Source organism: Chrysochloris asiatica, unplaced genomic scaffold (genome assembly GCF_000296735.1).
Source record: "Chrysochloris asiatica unplaced genomic scaffold, ChrAsi1.0 scaffold00005, whole genome shotgun sequence".
NCBI classification, from domain to species: domain Eukaryota; kingdom Metazoa; phylum Chordata; class Mammalia; order Afrosoricida; family Chrysochloridae; genus Chrysochloris; species Chrysochloris asiatica.
This window is the reverse complement of record NW_006408523.1, coordinates 814,468-839,492: the sequence shown is the minus strand read 5'-3', so window position 1 is coordinate 839,492 and position 25,025 is coordinate 814,468. Positions and strand designations below refer to the sequence as shown.

Here is a 25,025-nt window from a genome sequence, read left to right as displayed (position 1 = left end):
GCCACGGACTCTGAGAACGTGTTTGATGGCCGGATCTTCCATGGGGGTGGTAGGGGGTGTGTGTGTGCTCACAGCTCACACCACTTCTGCCACACCCAGTGTTAAATCATTTTGTGTTTTGAGAAGGTTCACGTTACCCTTACCCGCCAACTAAAAAGTCAACTTTGATCTTGAACTTTGTGTAAGAGACGATCAGATCACCACACCAAGAGCTGAGCGCCCACCTGCTCACTGATGAACTTCTCATAGGGGCCACACAGCTTGTCCCGGAACTCATACACATATTCCTCCACCGCATTTTTAGCGTCGTTCCGTTCTTTTTCCAGCTTATCCTGCATTATCATCTTACCCTGTTGGGAACCAGGAAAAGAGCTTATTCCGGCACTTAACACCGAATAAACGTTAACTTGCGTTTGTTACTCAACCACGATCGTATTGACAGTTCTTGTGGTAGCTCATAAAACTCGCCAAAGCCTACCGAGTTTTGTTTTCTAAATACCCAAGTAGAGACTGCTTTTCAAACATGTGAGGGGACTTCAAAAAAATGATGGAAAAGTTACAACTGCTTTTAATTCCCTTTTCCCAAAACTTTTCAAGTCCCTTCATACAATAAAAATTAAGTTTTCACACTTAAAATTAAAAGAACTATAAATCAATCCACTGCTTCCATGTCATCTGTTTGCATGAAGGCCACAGTTCTCTCACCCAGTGCAACACCGGCCAGTGCACACCAGTCACAACCAACTGACACATTTTTAAATAAATTAACTATAAGGCAAAAAGCCGTTATCTTTTTAACATTTCTCCATAAGCTTTCTGAAGCCCCCCCCCCTTTATTGTATTCTGCGCTGAAACGCCTAGATCTCCAATTTCTTCACAAGAACTTGGACAATTTTCACCTACTAGAGTGATCTATTCTGGTAGTGTAGTGGTTACGAATCGGGCTGCGAACCTGAAGGTCAGCAGTTCGAAACTACCAGCTGCTCCGCGGGAGAAAGATGAGGCTTTCTACTCCCGTAAAGATTTACACCCTCGGAAACCCTGTACAGGGTCGCTATGGGTCGGAACCGACTCGACGGCACTTAACAACAACAACAGAGTGATCTATGGCCTGAATCCCTTTAATAGGAAGGTAAAAGCATTAACAAAATTCGGTCCAAAGTTAAAGTGCGAAGTCCACTTATTTCACTCTGGCTTCATCCCATCCCATCCCATCCCATTTTGAGCTATGGCACAGAATGACAGCCTAGCCAGTTACCTGATGGTTTATAGGTAGTACGTTACCAAGGACAAAAGAGCGAGCAGATTCCCAAACGAGTCCTTACCTCGGTCTCAATGTACAGATTCAGAAGGTCCTTCCCCAACTGCCACACCAGGCTGGCCTCCACGGGAAGCTCCACATTCACCACCTTTATTTTAGGCTTTTTGGCTTCTGGAGGCTGGTCAACTTTCTTTTCACTTGCCTTGGAAAAGCAAAAAAAATAAAATAAAATAAAAACTGGGGGTTCTTAAAAACTCCATGAAGGAAATTAAATAAAAACTATCTCCCTATAATGGAGGCCTAAGTATAGCTGTAAAACTGCTAACATGTGAAGCTAGAAGAGCAGGTCAGAATACCGAATCTCCACCTGCCCACACCAATCCAGGCTGCAACAAAATCCATCCCTGCCTTCAGGAATCCTTCAGGCTACTTTTCTTTACCTCTCTGAAACTTTAAAACATAATCTCTCATGCCAAAGGTCATTGGTGTTTATTTTCTAATCCATTTAAAATTAAGTTTGTGACCTCTGATGGTCTCTTCAAATTATCCCCATCTTTGAATGACTAAGTCTAGAATCTGACATTAAGTTAAAAGCAACTGTGACAAATGGTAAAAACATTAGGAAAGATTAACCCAATTCCTATTATACATACATGGATACTCCCTAGTCCTGGGCTAGCATTGTAGGATAAGCACTGGACTGCTAATTGTAAGGTCTACAGTTCAAACCCACCAGCTGCTCCTCAGAAACCCTATTCAGGATTGCCATGAGTCAGAAGCACTACACACTTCTGGAGTCCTGGCGTGGTGCTGTGGGACAAGCACTGGACCGCTTACTGCAAGGTCGGTAGTTCAAACCCACCAGCCACTCCTCAGAAAGCACAGGGTCACTATGACCCAGAGGTGACCTGACGGCACTGATGCTACATTCTGAGTGTCCATCTGCATTTCTTATAAACAACTCGGCTAATAAAGAGAAAGTAAAATCTCCCAAATAGCAAAAGCTAATAATTCACTGTAAATATCCGAGTATAAACAAAGGGCTACAGAAGTCAATCACTATTTCGTTTTATGCTGTAAACTTTGTCTTTTCCATCCTGTGGGTTCCTATTCACATAAACAATATAATGTAGTTCAGAAGACTCTGCTACACCAGCAGACTGGATAGAAACCAAGGTCCAACGTGTTGGACTGACTGGATGATGGTAAAGTGGACAGACGGACGCTGGTCCCTAAGGCACAAAGGTCACAGCCACGGGATAACGTGGGTGAGCTGTTAGCGCTCAGCTGCTATCGCAAAGGTTGGTGGTTTGAACCCAACAGCCGCTCTGCTCCCAGAGACTCACAGCTTCGGCAACCCTCGGGGACAGAGCGACTACGACCCCGAGGGTCATGATGAGTTGGAATGGACATGTTGGCAACAGGATTGGCTACAATGGCTGTTAAAATTCTAAGCACTTCAGATAAGAAATCAGAACTCCCAGAGGGTGAAAGACTTGTTTAACATTCGGCCCACAGAGCAGGAGCAGGGCCCAAGTAAACCAGCCAAAGACATGCCTGATGCCAGCGGCCTCTGGTGCCCTCTTTAGTGCACACAAGATCCTGCCTGACAGTTGTCTTGCTCTCCAACATCTGGTGCACGCTCTACTGGAAAGAAATTCAACCTGCTGACACCTACACCCTGCAAAACACAGGTGGGCGACAGATGTCCAAGGCACAAACAGCCTCTAAGGCAGGCAACGGGCAGCGTAGTCAAGGTAGGAGGGTCTGCTGGTACTATTTGGGAAAGAACCAGCACATGCCACAATGGCACCTGCACTCGGTGTGAACTAGGTTCCTCCCCAGCAGTATGAGAGCACTCACTCCTAGGGCTTACCGCCAAGGAGCCAACCGACCCCAATGGCAGAGTCAGGAGGAGTGAGGTTGAAGATGTGTGGTCACCACCTGAAAGAAAAGCGTGCAACACCCTTGCCACTGAACTCCAACGGGAGAGAAACTAGCAGGCAAAACACGGCGGAGGACTTCCAAAAGTTTGTGGATAAGTGGAAGGGAAAGACAATGGAATTTGTCCTTGAACTTTTAGAAGCCCCCTCGTGTCAGGACCCCCACAGGGCCAATCACAGCGTGGTAAATGAAAAACCGGAAGCTTCTTTTCTTTTTTAACCTGGTGAAAATGTACACTGGCCCCCAAAGAACACTGGAATTCACCTGAGTGCAGAGAACCCTGTCTTCAGAATGTATGACGAAAACCAACCCAGCAGCTACTGACTAATAATTACCATGTAACATCCACGGGGAATACAGTTCAGCACAGCGCAATGACACCCGGAAACTTCCCCAGACACCTGTCTGAGCACACATTGAGAACATTGGTTCTCAAGTTGTCACATTTCAAGGGACAAAGCACTGATACGTAATTACGCTGCCAACACACGTACTGGGGAGCCATGACTTTGATATACACCCTGGCTGTTACCAGATGATCACGGTTAACATACTTGTGTCTGTCTGAGACATAACGTCTCTCCTGAGCTTGAAGAAAGTTCCCCAGGCTTGGACAGCGCATGAATTTATCACCGCTCTGGTAGCGTAGTGGTTACGAATCGGGCTGTGAACCTTAAGGTCAGCAGTTGGAAACTACCAGCTGTTCCGCGGGAGAAAGATGAGGCTTTCTGCTCCTGTAAAGATTTACAGCCTCGGAAACCCTGTACAGGGTCAGTATGAGTTGGAATAGACTCAACAGCACATAACAACAACATTCCAAGTGGAAAAGGAGAGCTAGTAGCACAGTGGTTATGAATCGGGCTGCTAATCTCACGTCAGTTCTAAACTACCAGCTGTTCCACGAGAGTAAGATAAGGCTTTCTGCTCCCGTAAAGATTTACAGGTTCGGAAACCCTGTACAGAGTCACTATGAGTCGGAACCGACTCCACGGCACATAACACTAATTCCAAGTAAAAAGGAATCCCATCGCTGAGACTGCACCGAGTTGTACCGCTAACATTCATTACAAATAGCGCAGCCTCGTCAGGAGCCTCGTGGTGTTTGCCGTGGATGTGTCCTGCTCTGATGGGCCACGGTCAATCCCCTTACTTGATCGCCAGTACCTCCACCTGGTTTTAGGTGAGACACACCCACAGACAAGGAACCGAGACAAGTCCTACGAAGAGTAAGCTGGCGCTTGGCCCTGGAGGATGTGTGGAGTCCATGACATTACTGATCACACCGTGCAACGCTGTCTAATGAACACTGGAAAGTCACTGACCTTGTCGGCGTCGGGGATTTTGTTTTCTTCGGAGCTAAGTTCTGGTGGAGGGGGTGTCTGGGAGGTGTGTTGGCCATCAGTTTGTACCTGGGGCTGTGTTCCGGCTTCACTGCTCTCTGGCTGGACATTTCTCTGAAAGGAAAGTCCAGGCACGAAGGATGTAGAAAGCAGCCGTACTTGCACATGATGAAAAGTCAGAAGGCACCAAAGACGGCACCCTCAGTTCTGAGATCCCAACACAGGAGCTCTGGTAGCGTAGTGGTTACGAATTGGGCTGTGAGCCGCAAGGTAAGCAGTTCGAAACTACCAGCAGTTCCGCGGGAGAAATAAGAGGCTTTCTGCTCCTGTAAAGATTTACAGCCTCAGAAACCCTGTACAGGGTTGCTATGAGTCAACACCGACTCCACGGCACATAACAAAAACAACAACACAAGGCTGAAAGCAACACAAAATACTTCTCAACCATTTCTTTACCATGTAAGAAATGCTTTGAAGAACAGCATTATGTGACACGGAGAGGCAGCTGGAGGATGAAGTGGCATCATGCCCACTCAGCTTACTGACAGGACCCAGCGTCTCCCTCAGGCCTGGCCCCCAGAAACACGGTGGCAAGGCCTAGGCACCAGCAGCCACCTGGCGTCCTGAGACTTGGTTCTACTGCAGTTTACTCCAGCGGTTAGCTAAGAACAGAAACTCCACTCAGAGGCCTTGCAGACAGTCTCTGTCCCCACTTCCTCTGCGTGCTCTACCAAGACTTCAGGGCATACAGTGTGCCACACGGTCACACGGTTCTGAGGAGGAAGACGGAAAAGGATCCCTCCACACTTTCCGATTTTCCTCTTAGGAGCGTTCAATCCCAAGCAAGTAGCTGCTGGCTCTGACTTTGCATCACCGAAAACAAACTACTTTCTGCCCATTTGTTTTTCTTGCTCATTTGTTTTTTTCAAAGCCTCAAGATCCCATGACAGACATGGAAGAGATTTACAAGCAAGACACTTGTGATATACACGTGTGTGTACATGTATGTATGTACATATATGTCCTGGTGTGGAGCTGTAAGGTAAGCGCTAGACAGTTAACCTCAAGGTTGCAGTTCAAACCCACCAGGCGCTCCTTGGAAACTCATACCAGTCTCTTTGAGTCGGAACCGACTGTTATCTGTCATTTCCATTTTTCCATGAGTTTTTTGCAGCCCCTCGTGTAATGTCCCCAAAACACACTAATGAATTGTCACTACTTTTTCTGCAGCCAACTGAGAGGACAGGGGGTGCTGGCCACATGACTCATGAAGGTGCCTTGAGGCGTTTTTCTAGATGAGCACTAGACGCAAGGTCACAAGGTTCATGCTGCGGCCTGACGTGGGGATGTGGACATGGGGATGTGGACGGGAGCTCACATGATGGCACCTGCCCCACTCTGCTCTCATCTCCACATCCAGCTGACGCTGGGAGTCCCCAGAGCCTATTGTCATGGCTGATCCATGCTAACGCTCCCCACCCAACTCTGCTGACCACCTGGAGCGAACACACACTCGTGACCGCAACAGCTCTCTCCTTGTCGCTCGCAGCACTTTCTCCTGTATCAGTTACGAGGGCTTCAAAAACGTCATTAAAAAAACAAAAAAATGGAACCCTTTGCCCACAAACTTGTGAAGTCCCTCTCATCTGAAGCCTGGTGGGGGAAGTACCCGGCTGGCTTCCTTCCCTTCTCCCAGCTTCACCCCAGGGAAATAATAGTAAATGCAAGGAGGTTTCAAATGATTTGTGGCAAAATTCCATTCTCTCACGAACTTTTTGACAGTCCCTCCTAAGATATTCTGAAATACTGATGCCAGTTTTGCAATACAATAAATGATAAATAAATCCACGTTAATATTCGGTAGCTAGCTCACCAAACAGAAATAGGCTGTGCAAAGGAGCAGCCCCTCCTAGTTCCAGCCTCGTGCCCTTTGATGCAGATTACGCTCGCTGCACTTTCCAAGATGTGTTTACCAGCGATCAACTTCACTGCCCAAGGAGCCCTGGGGTGGTGCTGTCGGCTAAGCAAGAGACGGCTAACGATAAGGTCGGCGGTTCAAACCCACCAGTTGCTCCTTGAATATACTATACAGGATCACTGTGAGCTGGCCCTAATGGTGCTTGACTCACTGCCCACAATTCTGATCAAAGAGCTAAGAAGAAAAACCCTTGTCCTAGAGCTCAGCAGTTAAGTCAGCAGGATGTCCTAGTGCAGAGGGGTCAGCCACCCACTTACATCACCATCTGGGTTTTCTGTGGGGCGCTGGCTTGGACACTCCACGTCTGCTTCCACAGAGGACGCCTCACTCTCCTCGATGGGGACCTTCTCCACCATTGACGCCGTCGACACGGTGAAGATGCCGTGGGTGTTGATCCGCACCTTGACCTTCACTTTAGATTTCTCTCCATCTTTCTGGGAGGAAACGTTCTGAACTACGAAGCGGCCTGGGACAAAAAGATAAGCGCCGTTTAGAACTCCGTAAGTCCAGCTGTAGGGCTGTGGGCTAATGCATCAGACTGTAAAGTCGTTTGAACTGCAAGGTGTGTGGTTCAAGCTCACCAGCTGCTCCTTGGAAACCCTATACAGGGTTGCTATAGGTCAGAGTCAACTTGACATCACCTAACAAGAAGCAAGAGTAGACCTTAGTCTACTAGGAAACCAATCTGAGAGCACTGCTTTTCTAGAACCTTCATCTTCTCCCCACTCGACCTGGTCTGCATCTTTTAATGTGTACCGTAAACGTTCCTAAAATACGAAAGGGCTTTAGAAAGTTCCAAGACAAACCCCATCATCGTTCAATTCCATTATTCCAGGGAGACCCCTCGCATACTGCCAAGTACGGAGTACACTAACGACTTGCTGGATTGAGCCTTCATAAACCCTGAAGACCTCCAGAGCACCTGAACCACACACCTCCAGTGAAGGCAAGCCTGCGCCCTACAGCCAACTCCCTTCAGCAGTGAGCACGCTCTGGCAGGGGGCCTGGTCTTCTGGCAGAATCACCTCAAGGCTGGAGCCCATTTTAATGGGGGAGGTGCCCCAAGAGGCTCAAACAATGCCAGAGACGACCTGGGAACAAATAGCGGTTGCAGCACCTCATAAGGGCATGGTTAAGAGGGCCAACTCTAGAAGCCACCAGGGCAGAGACTGGGCTACCCGAGCTGGCTTGGTGGCCTGCAGTATACTGTCACCAGGGCACGGCATTCCTGAGTTAGGTTCCAAGAGCCCTTAGTCTAAGTAAGTGGTTTGAACCAATGATGTGAAGAGCACAGCTGGGGTTTATCAGCCTTGGATTCAGAGTCCTGTCCACATAGGGAAAGTGGGAGCACCAACTCCCAGAGATCACTGAGATGCTGGAAACAGACCATGAGCAAGAGTCAGAGCCTTCGCTTCAGAAATGATGTCGTAAGGGCCATCGGGACAGAAACCACCTACCCTGGAGAACCCACGACCATGCACGGTTCTTAAGAATACAGACAGGTCCTTGGTTTAGGTGGCACCATGGAAATGACATGCAGTGCCAGAGACTGATAGTACCCGCTACATGACGGGAAATAACAAAGACACCAACCTACCCAGACAGCCTACATCGAACCATCTGCCAAACGAATTACCGCTCAACAAATTCCTGGATATTATTAGAAAATGAGAAAACTCTCTGGTTCACAACATCTAGTCTGTTTGTTGTTGCTGGGTGTTGTCCACTGAATTATAACTCACAGTGTCCCCATGTGACAGAGGAGAACTGCCCACAGGTTTCCTAGGCTGCCATCTATTGTGTCACTATATACTCGTATATACTCTTATATATCATCCACTCACAGTGCCCCCTGGTGTAACAGAGTAGAACTGCCCCACAGGGTTTCCTAGGCTGTCATCTATTGTGTCACTATATACTCATATATACTCTTATAGAGCATCCATTCACAGCAACCCCTGGTGTAACGGAGTAGAACTGCCCACAGGGTTTCCTAGGCTGTCATCTGTTGTGTCACTATATACTCGTATATACTCTTATAGATCATCCACTCACAGCGCCCCCTGGTATAACAGAGGAGAACTGCCCCACAGGGTCTCCTAGGCTGTCATCTATTGTGTCACTATATACTCATATATACTCTTATAGATCATCCACTCACATCGCCCCCTGGTATAACAGAGGAGAACTGCCCCACAGGGTCTCCTAGGCTGTCATCTATTGTGTCACTATATACTCATATATGCTCTTATAGATCATCCACTCACAGCGCCCCCTGGTGTCACAGAGTAGAACTGTCCCACAGGGTTTCCTAGGCTGTCATCTATTGTGTCACTATATACTCGTATATACTCTTATAGATCATCGGGAGCCCTGGTGTGGTGCTGTGGAATAAAGCCCTGGACTGAAAGGTCGGCTTGAACCACAAGGTCAGTGGTTCAAACTCACCAGTCACTCCTTGGAAACTGTCTACAGGATTGCTGAGTCAGAACAGACTTGTAGGCACTTAACAACCATCGGCAACTCATCATACCCCTGTGTGACAGTGTAGAACCGTCCTGGGGGAAATGGTCCTAACAAGATATACCTCTGGGACAGACAAGTGCTCTGAAGTCAGTCCCATGGCCCGAGGAAGGTCTTAAATGGAAACTGTCATCCCTCAAGTGACACTTCACCTGTACAAAAGCTTCCTGTGGAGGTGAGCCGCTGATGTCACCACACTGAAGCAGGCCCAAAAACCACCCCAAGGTGATGCCAGCTAGGGTGCAGTCAGTTCTAGGATGACCAGTCAGCTGGAGGGGCATTTCCCAGGGGTTGGGGCCTGCTGCTGACGTACTTGCCACAGAGCTTGTTTGCTCTTGGCTGAGTGTGGCTTTGCTTCTCCAGAGAACTCAGCCTGTCACATTTTCATCTCAAGCTCAGTGTCCTCGTGGACTAACTTGAAGCCATTTAAGGAGGCCTGGTAGTGCACTGGGCCCGCATGGCTGCCGATTCAAACCCAGCTGTCTGCTCCCATCAAGATGGACATTCTCAGAAACCTTAGGGGGCAGGTGCACGCTGTTCTCTGGGGCCACTATGAGTCATAATCGACTCAATGGCAGTGGGTCTGGGTGTTGTTCCAAATAGAGGAACATCTTCATGTGGAATGATGTTCTATTTGGGATTGTCGGGCTCAGCAATCAGTTCTGGGTGTGCTTCCTGAAGGACAAGCAAGCATGTCCCCCTTCAGCCTTTACCTATTTTTGCTTCTGGGTAGGGGACTCCTTGAGGATCTGAGTAGAAGGCTTCTAGCTCAAAGGGTCCTCTTCTCAGGAAGGTGAGGACCTTGGAGAACGGGGCCGAGTGGTGCCGGCTGAAGACCTCGTGAACGCTGCAGAGGAGAAGAAATAGGAGAGGCTGGCTGTCCATGTGAGTCATTGGTCTTGAGACAGGAAAGACAATTTCCACAACACAACAGCAAGCCGCACACTCTGCTCCTGCCTTTGTTCCCCGGGCTTTCACGGACCTCTGCTGTGTACTGGTCAGGCACTGGGCTGCTGACCACAAGGTCAGTGATTCAAACCCACAGTGACTCCGAGGCAGAAACATGAGGCTGTCTGCTCTGTGAAGACTCGCAATCTTGAGACAGAGGTCGGGGCACTGTGAGCTGGAATCCACTGAGCAGCAGTAGGTTGGGTTTTGACACGTTGGTGGTTTGATGAGTAAACCCAACCTACTGCCAGCCAAGCCGATTCTGCCTCACAGTAGCCCTGGACACAGAAAACAAGTGCCCCCAGAGAGTGTCCAGGCTGCCAGCGGTATGGCAGCCGACTGCCTCATCTTCTTCCTATGGAGCAGCTGGGGGGGGTTGGGGGGAGGGTCAAACCATCCACCTCTGGTTAGTGGCAGGCCGATAGCTAGCCCACTGAGCCACAAGGGCTCCTGGTTGATGGGGAGACAAACACCTACGTTTATCAATCTTATTACCTGTTACCTAACAAGTTATTTCCTGCTACGTACCCCTCGGTGTCTTCAGAACCGTGGTTCCAGAACAGAGATATCGGGAATGGGATGGCATCAGTGACAGAAAACTCTCTAACCTTGAAGGCTGGGGAGAGGATGGCACACTGGGAAGAGTACAAAGAGAAACAACCAAGTCAGCACGTGCCCCATGCTCGCCTGAACAAAGAACTCCAAAATGCAAGCTCAAATGTGTTTACAGTGTAGGACATGCCAGGGAGCCATGGTAGCACAGTGGGTTCTGCATCGGGCTGCTAACTGCAAGGTCAGCAGTTCAAACCCCCCAGCCGCTCCAAGAGAGACAGCTAAGGCTGTCTGTCCCGTGAAGGTTTAGAGTCTTGGAAACCCTAAGGGGACAGAAGGAGCTATGGGTCACTTTAAGTCGGAATGGAGTTGACGGCTCTAGTGTTTCATTTGGGATACGTAATCCCAAGCATAAACAACTTCTCACCTAAGTACTACACCAAACGCTACCTATAAAAGATCAAAGAACCTTAGGCTAAAACAAGCTGCTGCTGTCTCAAGTCCAATCTGACTCAGCGACCCTGTAGGGCCATATTTCTAGAGGCTTCCATGAGGGTTCTAGGCTGTCATCTTTACAGAAACAGACAGCCACATCATTCGCCCTCAGAGTGGCTAGTGGGTTCGAACCACCAACCTTATGGTACGCATCCCAAGACTTAACCACTGTACCACCAGGGATCCTATAGCCTTAGGACCATGGTGGTTAGCCAACAGGAAGTTTCCCAGGGGCTATGAGAACTACTGGACTCCTGGTATGGCTCTGTAGGATCAGCACTAGACTGCGAACCACAAAGTCACCAGTTCAAACCCACCAGCTGCTCCTTGGAAACTCTATACAGGGTTGTGATGAGTCAGAACTGACTTGAGAACACTAACATGGGAAGCACTTTCTCATTTCCAGAAGCGACCTGCTCATGGTGATTCGAGTCAGCATTATAGTCCTGCGTGTGTTCAAACGGGCACAAGATCGCTGCCCCCACTGTCGTTCTGACACCTGAGGGACAGACAAAGGGCAACACCCCAAATGCTCATTTACCATGTGCCCCTGTGGTTCTGAAGCACCGTAACCTCAGATATAATAAAACGAAATACTGGCTGGTTCTACGCCATCATCACAGAGCTGGTGGGATGATGTAATCGTTTTCAAATTAATTTCATGGATGAAAAAAGTGATGATCAATTCAAATTTGCAATAGGTAACTACCAAAAGACAAGTGAAGTTTCTGATGTAGACTGGGCGTACAAAAATGACTACATAGATAAACAGACCCAGCACGGGGCTGAAGTTAATCTCTTCAAAACAGGATCTTTCCAAGAAAAAGCCAAAATTACCTTGCTTGTTAAGTAGCAGTTAGACTGATAAACTTTCCATTTTTTCCAGATTATCAGCAAGGCATCCTCATGAAGGAAGAGTGCTCAGCCTTACCACCCCTATCTATAGGTGCTCCTGCTGTACTTTAAAGCCCTGCTAAGTAGACCAACAGGCAAATGGCTCAACTTGAAACCCATTTAACCTTGTCTGACTGACTGACTGCAGCTCCTACATGCAAGTCATTACGGTGTCTGATGTAGTGACGCCAAGTGCGCCCAGAGCAGGCTCAGGAGGCCATACCTGTAGAGCACAGCCACGGGCCACGGCTTCATCCGCGTTCAGCGTTGTGCTCACGTCCTTCCCAAAGAACCTGGCGATGGCTTCCTTCACAGCTGGGATGCGGGTAGTGCCTCCCACGATCTCAACAGCGCTGATGTCATCACCTTTCAGCTGTGTCTGCTCCATCAGCGCACGAAGGGGCGCGTCAATCTTCCGCAGGAGGTCAGCACACAGTTCCTCAAATTGGGACCTTGGCAGACAGGAGGAAGAGTTCCGTGAGTCTGTGGAAGAGAGAGCTAAAAGCCAGTGATCGTCTCTTGTTTTTCCAAAGTGAGCCTTAACAACCCCATGCGTCTCGTGGTTCTCTGAAGTGTGTGAATCCTGCACACGTTGACAAGTCTCTCACCTGCCCTTTCGTTTAACTGTACAATCAGACACAGTTCTCTTAGATGGTCACAAAGTCAGGAGAAGCCACCTTTACGTTCTTCAGATCCCCATTGACCACCTTAGTCTCCAATGTGAGCTAATTTTCATCGTTTTGAATAGAAAACCCAATTCCATCCACATCTCAAAATAATTCAACGAACCAATTATTTAACTGCTGCTGGGAACAGACTCACAGCAATCCCACGTGACAGAGTAGACCTGCCCCACAGGGTCTCCTATGAGGTCAAGTTTGATGGGAACAGATCACCAGGTCTTCCTGTTACAGAGCCACCGGCAGGTCAGCAACTTTCAGTGTACAGCCAAGCACTTAGCCATTGTGCCACAAAGACACGTAATGACTCAACTTTCGGCCCAGAATACTCCAAAGTGTAAAATACCGAAAGGCCACCACCATATGAGGGCCTTCAGCAAAGAAAGACACGTTCCACACCCTCTTTGCAGGCGGGCCCAGTCTACTGGTGGTCCCTGATGGCTTCCCAGGCCTCGGGCCATACCGGACAGCGCTGCGAAGCAGCCAAGACTCCCACCGAGCAGGGGACACACCTGTTCATCTTTCCCGACACGTCCTTGTCATCCATGAAGCACTCGATGTTTAAAGGGATATCCGTGCTGATAGAACTCATCAGCTTTTTCAGTTTCTCACACTCCTGATATAAGCGAAGCAGGGTTCGGATTTTGGATTTTGCATCCAAGTTGTACTTGGTTTTAAATTCTGCACAAAAGTGTTCCACTAACTTTTCATCAAAATGCTTTCCTCCTAAGAAAGGATCAAAGGCCGTTCCCAGGACCTAATTTAGTGAAAACAACAAAGAACTTGGTTATTTTCAATTAGGTTAGTAACTAGGATCTTAATCAGTACAGGAACAACTGAAGACCAATAAGGGCCAACATTTCAAGGAACCACAAAATCGAAGTCATTTAGAAAAGCCGTAACCACAAAATTCTAGTAGAATGTTAGGATCACCACAATATCTTGAAATTCTAAAGATTACGTGGGCGGCATCCTTACAAAACAAAAAAAAAAGCTTTTGTTTGTTAAGCAAGAACACATAGGCATGCCAAGACAAAACCGCGTCTTTAAGGAATGAACCTGAACAACGTCTTCATGGCCAAGAACAAGCATACGCAGGAGCTCGGTTACATCTTAAAGTCACCACAAATACAAGGGCGCTTCAAAGTTTGTGGGAACATGAAACTGAAAGATAATGGAATTTTCCTCACGTTGCATTGAAGCCCTCAGTTGTTAACATATTTAGTGTTGGTGGCCTGAATTCCAACGTGTGCTTTTTTACCTTCAATTTTCCCTTATTAAAGGCGCAGGCAGAAACTTGAAATGCCGAGTGTCCCATATCAACAAAAACCACGATCCGAGGTTTCTCATCCAGGCCTGGAAGGTCCTGCTTATAGATCCCATAATTCAGAGCCACTACAAAAAAACAAGCATGTTTCGATGATCTAGCCCATGTTTTCTTAGCACCTTCATTGCTACAATCACACGTACGGGAAACTTAGCTACATGAAGCCAGTAAAGACCTTCTTCCCTTAGACTCAGCTTCAGACCCATGACCTTCCTGTTCTGGGTTGAGAACCCCAGGCAGGCTCTAGGGACTCACAGCACATGAAAAGACGTGGAGATGAGCAAGACACTGGAGGGCAGCTTTACAAAGTGGGTGGGGAAACGCCGTATCTTTCAATTCGATCCTTCCACTAACTCTTCAAAAGCCTTTGTGTGGGCTGTGATTACAGCAGTGACCGGACTCACTACATCGGACTTACAATTCCACCACAACCTGTTGAAGACCGTGCATCCCGAGAAACGAAGTACTTATTACCCAACTATAGCTACTGTGAAACACTGGCAATGCTGTAGGGTAAGCACTGGAATGCTAAACACAGGTTGGCACATCAAACTCACCAGCTGCTACAAGGGAGAAAGAGGCTTTCTGCTCCTGTAACGATTCACAGCCTGGTCTTCTGAGTCGGACCCAACTCTACAGCACTGCAGTTGTTACCTTTTTGTTTTTAATTCCAAGATAAACATCTGCTCTATCGTTAACACTGGCTCTTAAGTGCTGCTGTGTGTGGTCTGACTCTCAGCGTGCCTGCAGAGGGCTTCTAAGGGCTCCTGTCATCTCAGGAGCAGAAAACCTCTTCTTCCTCCTGAGTAGTGGCTGTTGGGCCTGAACCACTGACCTTCTGGTTCGCAGTCCAGTGCTCATTGTACAGTGCCACTTCACTCCCCTATACTGAAGAGTCTGGGTTACTTTTTTCTGATGCTTGAAACCCCTGCGTTTCAGAACGTACAGCCCTAAACACATACCTTCCTTATTGCTGTGTGGTGCTGCTGAGTTGGTGCTGACTCAGAGCGACCCTAGAACAGCATATACCTTACCAAGCACAAAATCTACCCCTGTCCCCTCCTTACCCGCAGTCATGTCGTTCATGAGCCTCAGGCAGTTCAGGCCGACAATCTGGGCTGCATCCAACACTGACCGCCTCTCCGCGTCTGTGAAGAAGGAGGGGACCTAGAGAGCAAGAGGCAAGGTGGGGGTGTCACTGATCAAGAAGACAGACACCCCCAACCGTCAGCCAAGTGGGTGCTTGGACAAATCACAACACTGGAACAGGGCTCCAGCCCAACCCTTCCACGGTCCGCAACAAGAGTGCCCCCCAACTAATTACAGTATCAAAAGCAACCGTTACTAAACACAAACTTTCAACTGCAGTTAAAATGTATCAAGAAAACTCACAAAACATGTCGGAAGTGACTTAAACCCAACAGCAGACACAAACGGAACCAGAACTACTTGATAAGGAAAGAATGTCAACAGGTTCAAAGAAAAGATCAAGGAAATGATAAAAGAACACACTGACTAAGCGAACGAAAAATTGGAACCATATACAAACATCAGTTAGGAAGGCAGAAGATGAACACTAAGACTTCAGCGATAGACAATGCATGAGAGGGCCAGGAAGAACTGATCAATGGCAGACCCAACCAGCTGCACTTAAAGACAAATCTCTCCACACTCATCTTCAAGAGGAACAATCAGAAAAGAATTTAAAAACTCAAAGAAAGCCTAAGATTTATGTGGGCCACTATCAAAAGGAATATCTTAACATGTGACTGAGATTCCAGAAAAGGAAGAGGAAAACATAACCATACAGAAAACTGTCCAAAAGTTGCTGGAAGGAAACTTTGTTAACATCACAAAAGATAAGATAACCATTCAAGAAGTTAGGCTCCAAATAGGATACACCCCAAAAGAAAGTCACCAAGACATACTGAAACCAAACTTTGCAAAACCAAAGACAAGGAAAAAATTCTGAGAGCAGCTCGGGAAAAACGAAGTTACCTACAAAGGAGTACCAGTAAGACTAAGCTCTGATTTCTCAGCAGAAACCACAGAGGCAAGAAGAGAATGGGCCAACATATATAAACAATTCTGCAAAGAAAAACTGCCAACCAAGAATCACATAACCAGCATAATTGTCCATCAAGTATGATGGCGAAATTAGGATATTTCCAGATAAGCAAAAACTAAACAAATTTGCAAAAACCAGACCAACCTTACAAAAAAAGACTAAAGGAGTTCCTTGGACTGAGAACCAACAGCATCAGACAACAACCAGAGATGAACATACATGGCAGGATCACCCAGAACTCAACCCATATATGCCTTGTTGTTGTTATGTGCCATCGAGTCATTTCTGACTCATAACTACTCTGTATAGAGTTTCCAAGGAGTGACTAGCGGGTTTGAACCGCCAACTTAGTGGCTCAAATGGACTTTTTGATCTGGTGCTTTATCCCGCAGCACCACACCAGGGCTCCAAAACAAACCTTTGGTTTTGTTACGTGCCATCAGTCAGTTCCGACTCACAGTGACCCTGTATAGGTGAATCTGAACCACCGACCTTTCGGTTCAAACCGACCTTGTGATCCAGTGCACTATCCCACAGCGCCACACCAGGACTCCAAATCTAAAAGACTGAAAATTGGTAACCAGAGATACCAATCTGCTACAATAACACATAAAGTCAAAAAAGGGAGTAATTACAGAACTTCAAATGAAGGGAAAATCAGATTTCAGAGAAATTACAAAACAGATCTGTTACCCTAAAACTAGACCAAGTCTTAGTCCTAACCCTAGCTCAAATCCTAACCAAAAATGAAATCCTAGTTAGACATAGTCCTAACTGAACTCCTACCCATCCCTACACACACACACACACACACACACACACACACGTGAAAAATAAACAAGAAAAAAAGAGTCTCTGCCTTCCCGTCTTTTCTACGAGTCCTTCTGCCTGCATTTCCTTACCTGCCAGGAACCACAGTAGAAAGGTCGGGCTGCTGTGGGCAGACACTGCCAAGAGCACACTGCAGCCCAAGCCAGGGTGGCAGAGAAGCCTGGTAGGGAGCATGTGGTACCACACACAGATCTAAACCCACGTGACCTGAGAGCTGAGCAGGCAGAGGTGGCCACCCGGCTTGTGACCGTCCACCAGCAGTACTGCAGGACCGGATGCTGTGGGCACTCCTCGCCATGACTGCTCTTTTACTTTACTGTGTGATGTGAGCAGGTCATCAGTGTCACATTCAACATCCGTCCACATTGCGCTCCATGTCATTGGACGCAGTCCCCACAAGGTAACAATCACTCCCTGGTTGCATTTCCACGCCTTTCACTCCTAACCCTTCTGAACTCTGTTCCTGGGAAAACGCTGCCCTTTGGATCTCAGGTAGGTGACTGTTGTAAGGAGTGTGACGTCCCTAGTGTCACTGGCGACGGGGGTGAGTGCGTTTCTAGACTGGAAGGCTGACTCGGGTTCCAGGCGGCTCTCTCCGACCACGAAGCCTGGTTGTCTCTCACCTGCACGGCTTCTCCGCAACCAAGCTGCGGGCAGTGCATCAGCGAGCGGCAATACTCTCCTCAGAGATGACAGGACACTTTGTAGTTCCTAAAGGCCTCACAGGAGGTTTCTGATGTCATTTTTTGGCGAAAATCCTTTGCCACTCCCCCTCCTTAGGTACACACTCCTGACACTGTGCTAACACAGCAGCAGAACGCCTGTCCCCAGAACCACAGGACTGTTTCCACAGGTTTGCCACCTCAAAGAGTAGCAAAATGGAGGGGATTTATCACAAACAGTCTCGCTGCACTCTACTTACTGAAATGACACAGTCTGTCACTGGTTTCTTCAGATTGTTCTCAGCAGTCTCCTTTAACTTGGTCAGCAGCATGGCTGAAATCTGCTCCACACTGAACAGATGTTCTTCGTCCATATACATGACCTACAGCAAGAGGGGAGAATTCGGTCACACAGCCCTCCATCGTACAAGCCAGTACTGACTTCTAGATCAGACCACATGTTCTCTCCCAGACACGACTGGGAAAGGAAAACAGCGTGTCCCTAAACAAGCAGGAGGAAAGGTTGGGCCGCAGACTGCAGCAGGTAGTAAGTTTCCACTCTCCCTGACCAGATGCAATCAGAGAAGTAGGATTCTGTGTGGGTCACAAGACCAGAACGCCTGTGAGTTTTAAAGAAAGATTTCTGGGTGTGTCCCACCGCTGTGCTCCAGACTGCCACTGCGCCACCTGGGGAGCTACACAACTGAAGGTGAAGACGGAAAAACACTATCCAATCTGCCTGATTCTTCCAATATTCAGAAAGCTGCAAGGAATGCAAATTAGGTCACAGAAGCACATGGGGGAGGGGGGGCTTCAAAGAGCTTGTGAAAAAGTCCATTACGTTTATGTTCCTTTTTTCCATGAATTTTCTGAAGCCCCCTAGTAGATATTATCCTCGAATCATTTTGAAAGACAATTTGGGCAAACATTTGGTACACTTCCAAGTTTATACAGCAGCCGGCCGGAGACTATGTTAAGAATAAAAAGACCACCTTGTCCATCTAAGAAAAGTCAGGTACATACACAGCAGCTCCACGTAGGTGAACGAAACACAAGCCAAGCAGTGGGTTCCCACTCCCGGCGAACCCCTGGGTTAGAGCAGACGGCTCCGTGGAAGGATTGCCAGACCTTTCTGCTACAGCACCGCTGGGTGACTCTGAATCACCAACCCTTCAATTAGTAGTGGAGCACAACCAACTGATTTCCTAGGGAAAGTCATGATGTTTCCCTGAAGGCAAGTTCAACAGTGTCCCCAATTAAGGAACTTACCAAACCCAGTGCTGAGAAGTCAACCTGCAGGACAGGAGCCAACTCCTTCACCATTCCCAGCCCCCGCCCACCTCTGCAGAAGAGAAGGCTGCTCAACTACATTACCTTGATTCCAACACCGCCATTTTTCATTGGAACCAAATCGTAACTTAAATTCCCCTTCTCCCTCTGAATGAAGGGGTCGCTGAAGGCCCGGCCATGAAACCTCTTGAAGTTGGAGACTGTGTTGTTTGCATGAGTGATTTGCTGCAAAAGAAAGGCAAGACTTTTCATTTCTCTCCGATTTCAACATGCAGTCCTCAGTATTGAATACTTTTATATAGTTCCTTGCTCAATTCATAAAAACACAAACTTTCCCTGGAGCGCTGGACTTTTCCCTTCTGAAGAATGAACGTTATGCTTTAGAATGCACCAGAAGGGACGCTGTGTGAACCAGAGGCAACAAGGTCACAGGGCCTTTAAAACAGTCTGCAGAATGCTCAGAGACTCAGAGACTGTGAGATAGGACCAAGTTTCTCAAGTGCCCCAGACAGTTTCACTTTATGGCGTTCCTTTCTTTCTTCCTGCACTTCACTCTTAAAAGTTTACCATGGATGAATGAGGTCCACTTGTGTAAGGTGCGCACTTCTACCGGCTAGTAATGGCTCAGTGGCCAGGACAAACACATCAACAGCTACTTTTCCACCAACAGAATAGAACGTGCTAAATGAGCCGTACCCAGAGGGGAAGAGTCAAGAGGCCTTGATGTCCCCAGTCGTGGAGTCAACCTCTACTCATGCTACCCTGTGGACAGTGGAACTGCTCCTTAGCACTCCTGAGAACTGTCCGCCGCCTTTATGGGCACCAACAGTCTCGTCTTTCTCCTGAGGAGATCCGCATCTGCATGCTGTGCCACGAGGACTTGATGCCTTCTCAGGACGCCAGCGATCGAGCGGGTGTGAAATAAGGCTCTCTCCCTGGCCTGGGCAGTTGCTGTGAGCAAGCTACTGCCAAGTGCACAGCAGTCTCCCCCCTCAGCCCCAAACACCACACTAAGCAGAAAGAGGGTTGGGTTTCATATTCAAGAACACAACAATACCCAAAATGCTTAGTTTTTTTTGTTTTGTTTTGGTTTTGGTTTTAATCCACTGCTTTGGCCAAATAGATTAGGTGAGCTCCAAATTAATAAAGTCCCATTACTGAGACTGCTTTACTCAAAGTTGTCAGTGAGAACCTTGTTTAATAATTAAAACAAAAGAACCAAAGAATATGTGAAGTTATTCGCTTGAAAATACCAAAAGTGACTTTTGCCTCTGGTCTACCGAGCTTGATACAGTAGGGTCCTGGCGTGGCACTGTAGGGTGAGCACTAAACTGCTAACAGCCAGTTTGGCAGTTCAAACTCCCCAGGTGCTCGCTGGCAACCCTCAACAGGAATGCTATGTGGCGGCACTTAACAAGTAGAGTTTTAAACATGCTTATAAGGTCAAATGTCTTACGATCTAAAAACCAAAAAGAAGTCAGCCTCGTCATCCAGGAATGCTACGTGGCGGCACTTAACAAGTAGGGTATTAAGCATGTTTAAAAGTCAAATGTCTTGCTATCTAAAAATCAAAAAGAAGTCAGCCTCATCATCCAGAGGCCTGATGGGAGGCTCCCCACCTCCTCCTACCAGCACAGAGATCTAACCTGAGGGAGACGGTTCTCTCCTGGTGGAACCGACTCCTCTCCTCCCCAACTGTCTCTTCACCTAACTAGCCAGCTACAATGGTGGTGGCAGCTATGTGCCGCGGAGTAGATTTTAACTTAGAGTGAGCCTGCACGGGGTTTTTGAGGCCGTAATCTTTACGGGAGCAGAGGGCTTCAGTTGTCTCCTGTGGAGTGGCTGCAATTAGCAGCCCAACGGATACCACATTCTGTTATCAGGGCTCCGTAAGGAGCTATGTTGTTGTTGTTGTTGTTAAGTGCCATCGAGTCCATTCCGACCCATAAACGACCCAGTATTGGGTTTCCAAGGAGCAGCTGGTGAGCTTGAACTACCAATCTTGCAGTTTAACGACTTTACAGTCTGATGCATTCGCCCACAGGGTCACACCAGAAGGCAGTTATTAAACATAGGTTTTGTTCTTTCTGCACAGTATTTTCTGTATTTATAAGAAAATGCTCAATGTCTAACTGAAAAACCTCTAAAGATGCATTAAATAATAATAATAATAAAAACTCATTTATTTTCCTCCCCATCCCAGAAGACCTAGGCCTATGAGGTTCAACAGCACTATAGTGTGGCCCCAAACATGTGACTCATGCTTGTAAATTTCATTTTATAGTTATCCATTTAAAAAATAACAACTGAAACAGATGAAATTCATTTCAATAACTCAATTAGCTGAATATGAGGTTTCAAAAGTTTGTGGAAAAATTCCTTTCTCCCCATGGACTTTTTGAAGGCTCCTCATATATCCACAATACCACCATTTCACTTTGTAATCAATAAAAAACCTGAGGAGACATTGCACTTTTTTTAAATCTCATCTTAAGTCTCAAGTTACTACGGCAGGCGTACTGCCTGCATCCTCTCAAACCAGCCCCACTGCAAGTGTGTAGTAAAGACATGTGGTTGCCGGTAGCCATCCAGACAGAGGACAGGATGTTTTCCAACTGTGACCTAATGATGAAGGAACCGGAAGAAGTTGTAAATCCTTCTATAAAAAGATCCGTCATGCTGTGTTATCATCAAAAACGTCACAACAAAGAACGTCTACGATTTTAATTATATGTTTTAAAATTAGGTTAATAAATTTGAAAGTAAGTCATGTTCCTCAAAATTAAGGTGGGCAGATGACAAAGTGGGTCTCAGTCAATAAATCCAGAAAGGGAACCGCAGGGAAAACCTGATGCACAGGTGCAGTGTATTTCTCATAGGGAAACAGGCCATGTAAAAGTCGCGTAGTACATGTCTGAGGCGGGACTCTGGAGATGCCCTCACAGAACTCCTGCCCAGAACATACCTGGTTTTTAGCTGCAACTCCAATCGTCCTGTTCTTTGATCCAAAGGATATGACTGCCCTGGAGAAAACAAACCACACATCAGAAAGGTGTCAAAAAGCGTACGCGTATATATTTATAACCCACAAATGGAGAATGTGAACATAAATTGCCTACCTGTTGTGGGGAGTACAGCTTTGGTCAGATACAAACAGGAAGACCCCTAACTGTCTCCCGCTGTCCCCTTCCCCCCCACCACACACACACCAATTTACTTACCAACTGTTGCTCTGAGAATCTAACCAAGGCAGATTGGATTCTCAATAAAAAACCACTCAGGATGAAATCTGCTTGTGTCTGAGGGTACATTTCCCATATTTCATTAGGGTAATCTGCTACACAAGACCTTTTTAAAGTGTCAAAGAGCAGAGATGTCAGCTTGCGGACTAAGGTTTGCCTGTCCCAAGCCATGGTATTTTCAATAACCTCATATGTATGCGAAAGCTGGACGGTGAATAAGGAAGACCACAGAAGAATTGATGCTTTTGAGTTATGGTGTTGGAGGAGAATATTGAAAGTGCCATGGACTGCCAAAAGAACCAATAGATCTGTTTTGGAAGAAGTGCAGCCAGAGTGCTCCTTGGAGGCCAAGATGGCCAAACTTAGTCTCTCATACTTCAGACATATTGTCAGGAGGGACCAGTCACTGGAGAAGGATATCATGTTTGGTAAGGTGGAAGGTCAGAGAAAAAGAGGAAGTCTCCCAATGAGATGGATTGGCCAAGCGGCAGCATTGATGGACTCAAGTGTGGCAACAGTAGTGAGGTTGGCCCAGGACCGGATAGTGTTTTGTTCTGTTGTGCATAGGGTCGCGATGAGTCAGTACCGACTTGATGGCACCTAACAAGACCACCACCACCTCAAGTACCCGTGCCATTCCTCAAACCTCAAAGCACTGCACGCTGGTGGCACACTGGTTAATCACACAGTCAGTTCAAACCCACCAGCCAGTCCGTGGTAGAAAGATGAGGCTCTTGGAAACTCTGGGGAAGTTCGTCTCTGTCCTTTAGGGTCACTATGAGTCACAATCAACGTGGCAGCCGTGGGTCTGGTGGTTTTGGGGCCACTCACTGTCATAGTACTTAAAATTTGGCCCCAGACACAAACACTTAACCAGCAAAAATATGTTTACCAGGAACTCTGTACAAACACAAATGTTCTGATCACCCCTCTCACTGCCTATCTCTTGTTGTGAAGCGCTGTCTCGTAGCCCTGTATAGGGTTTTCAAGGCAAAACCTGAGGTTAGCAAACTAGTGCTTATCCTACGCGCCACACAGGCCTCTGTGTCTTTAGTTTCCAAGTTCCCCTGGAAACCCCACCCAGCAGTTCCCCAGGGCCCAAGAGGCTCTTTGTTGGCCAAGAACCACCAAAGGCAGAGTTTATAAACAGAGATGGAAGGAGTGAAGAACCCACTACACCACACCGACTCACAGCGCCCCTCTAGAACAGCGCAGAGCTGCGACCCCAGGGTTACCAGGCCCATCAATCTCTATGGGAGCAGACTGCCTCATCTTTCTCCCCAGGAGCAGCCACAGACCTTTCAATTAGGAATTCAACCTGTGCACTCAAAATCAAAGCAAACTCACTGCTGACTCACAGTGACCCTGTAGAGACAGGGTTTCCAAGGCTATAGATCTCTACGGGAGCCGTGACAGACAAGCACAAGATGAGTTTAGGGAGGAAGGAGGGAGGGAGTCCACTGAGTTTTCGATTAGGAAGGCGAGGAAGACTCATGGTAAATGAGATGAACAAAATCCCAAAAGGCTAAGGGCGACATTCAATACCATTAGGAACCTGACACCAGAATCAAGTTGAGATGTGCTCTAACGAGATCCTGAAGATGTGAGCAAGTGCTAAATCAGCATTCTAGAAGTTCAGAGGCTAGACCTTTAAAACGTGTTCTACGTTCATTCAGAGAGAAACCCTGCACTTTGGGCAAAGTGACTCATTTGAGGAACGGAAATCAGATTGTTTGCCAAAGCAATTAAGTTAAACACCTATTTTATTAAACTCATCAGTTGTTGTTGTTAAGTGCCATGGAGTCAGTTCCAACTCATAGCAACCCTGTATAGGGTTTCCGAGGAGCAGCTGGTGGGTTTGAACTGACCTTGTGGTTTGCAGTCCACCTAGCTCACTGCTGTCGGTTCTGACTCAGGGGCCCTATGGGACAGGGTAGAAATACCCCATACAGTTTCCGAGCTTGTCATCTTTATAGTAGCTGCCTGTCTAATCGTTCTACCAGGTAGCAGCTGGTGGATTTGAGCCACAAATCTTGTGGTTAGCAGCCCAACACTTGACCCACAGCGCTACTGGGGCTCCTTTACATTCACAGAGTGGACACTTTATCCATGCGACTTTCCCCCTATTCTCCTCTGACCCATCGGGCCCTGGGCGGCAGAACCAGGGCCCTGTCTGCCCTGGGAAGGGTTTCCAGTCCGGGGAGACCCCACGGGCACTTCTACCTTGTCCTATTGGGTCGCTGTCAGGCCGAATCAACCCCATAGTAATGGGTTGGGTTTGATTTTATTTTTCTGCTCTGAACAGCTCGTCTTCCCTTTTTTAAAAAAAAATTACATGGGATCAAAGAACAAAGGTGTAAAGGACACTCGGCCTGAAAGCCTGAGCGGCCGGCTCGCTTCTTCCTACGCTCCAATTACAGAGGCCTCAGCACAGAAGCCAAGAAACAGGCTGTGGACTTGCAAGGAGACAGACGCAGGAAGCGCTGAGGCCAATCCAGGGCTCCCCCAGACTACCTTCGCTCTGCACTCCCACCATGCTTGGAGCCGGTTCCTCTCCATCCCTGCTCACAGTCCACCCCACGCGCCTGCCTACCAGCACCCTCAGTCCTCTTTCCTGAGCAGCAGCGCCGCTCAACTCCTCCAGACCCTCGTGAGCAACGCACCCCCAAAGTTGCCTTTGAAAATGGGGTCCTGTCGACTATGCCACCCAATACAGCCACCAGCGCGCATCCCCGGGAGAAGCGGAATTGTAATCCTCTCACCCCAAGTATGGGATTCCTATCACATGCAAGATTCATTTACAAAATAAATGACGGTCCCCTTCATCCGATTCACAATCAACAGTGGAAACATAAAGGCCCACTGCACGATTCCGCACGGATGGCTCGCACGCGATCCCGGGAAGTGGGTAAGAGGGCGGGCGATGGGGATGTGCGAGCGACACGGAGGTTTCTGGAAGGTTCCAGAGCACTGGGAGACTCACAATGCGG

The 25,025-nt window shown here is 47.7% G+C and overlaps 1 protein-coding gene across 4 annotated transcripts in view; it reads right to left on the bottom strand.

The window, feature by feature from the left end:
* Positions 1-25,025, bottom strand: part of HSPH1 (heat shock 105kDa/110kDa protein 1) — a 29,866-nt gene that overhangs the window by 4,337 nt on the left and 504 nt on the right. For 2 of the 4 annotated variants that reach the window (XM_006831924.1, XM_006831922.1), the window contains exons 2-14: positions 21,759-21,816; positions 18,878-19,018; positions 17,764-17,886; positions 15,010-15,109; positions 13,877-14,010; positions 13,128-13,372; positions 12,159-12,387; positions 10,523-10,629; positions 9,760-9,893; positions 6,781-6,989; positions 4,528-4,659; positions 1,326-1,463; positions 225-350 (exon numbers count right to left, since the gene is read on the bottom strand). In XM_006831924.1, coding sequence (XP_006831987.1) covers positions 225-350; positions 1,326-1,463; positions 4,528-4,659; positions 6,781-6,989; positions 9,760-9,893; positions 10,523-10,629; positions 12,159-12,387; positions 13,128-13,372; positions 13,877-14,010; positions 15,010-15,109; positions 17,764-17,886; positions 18,878-18,904 — 1,704 coding nt within the window. In that variant the 5' untranslated portion in view covers positions 18,905-19,018; positions 21,759-21,816. The remainder of the gene's footprint in view (positions 1-224; positions 351-1,325; positions 1,464-4,527; positions 4,660-6,780; positions 6,990-9,759; positions 9,894-10,522; positions 10,630-12,158; positions 12,388-13,127; positions 13,373-13,876; positions 14,011-15,009; positions 15,110-17,763; positions 17,887-18,877; positions 19,019-21,758; positions 21,817-25,025) is intronic. The other 2 variants (XM_006831923.1, XM_006831925.1) reach the window with 2 other exon arrangements.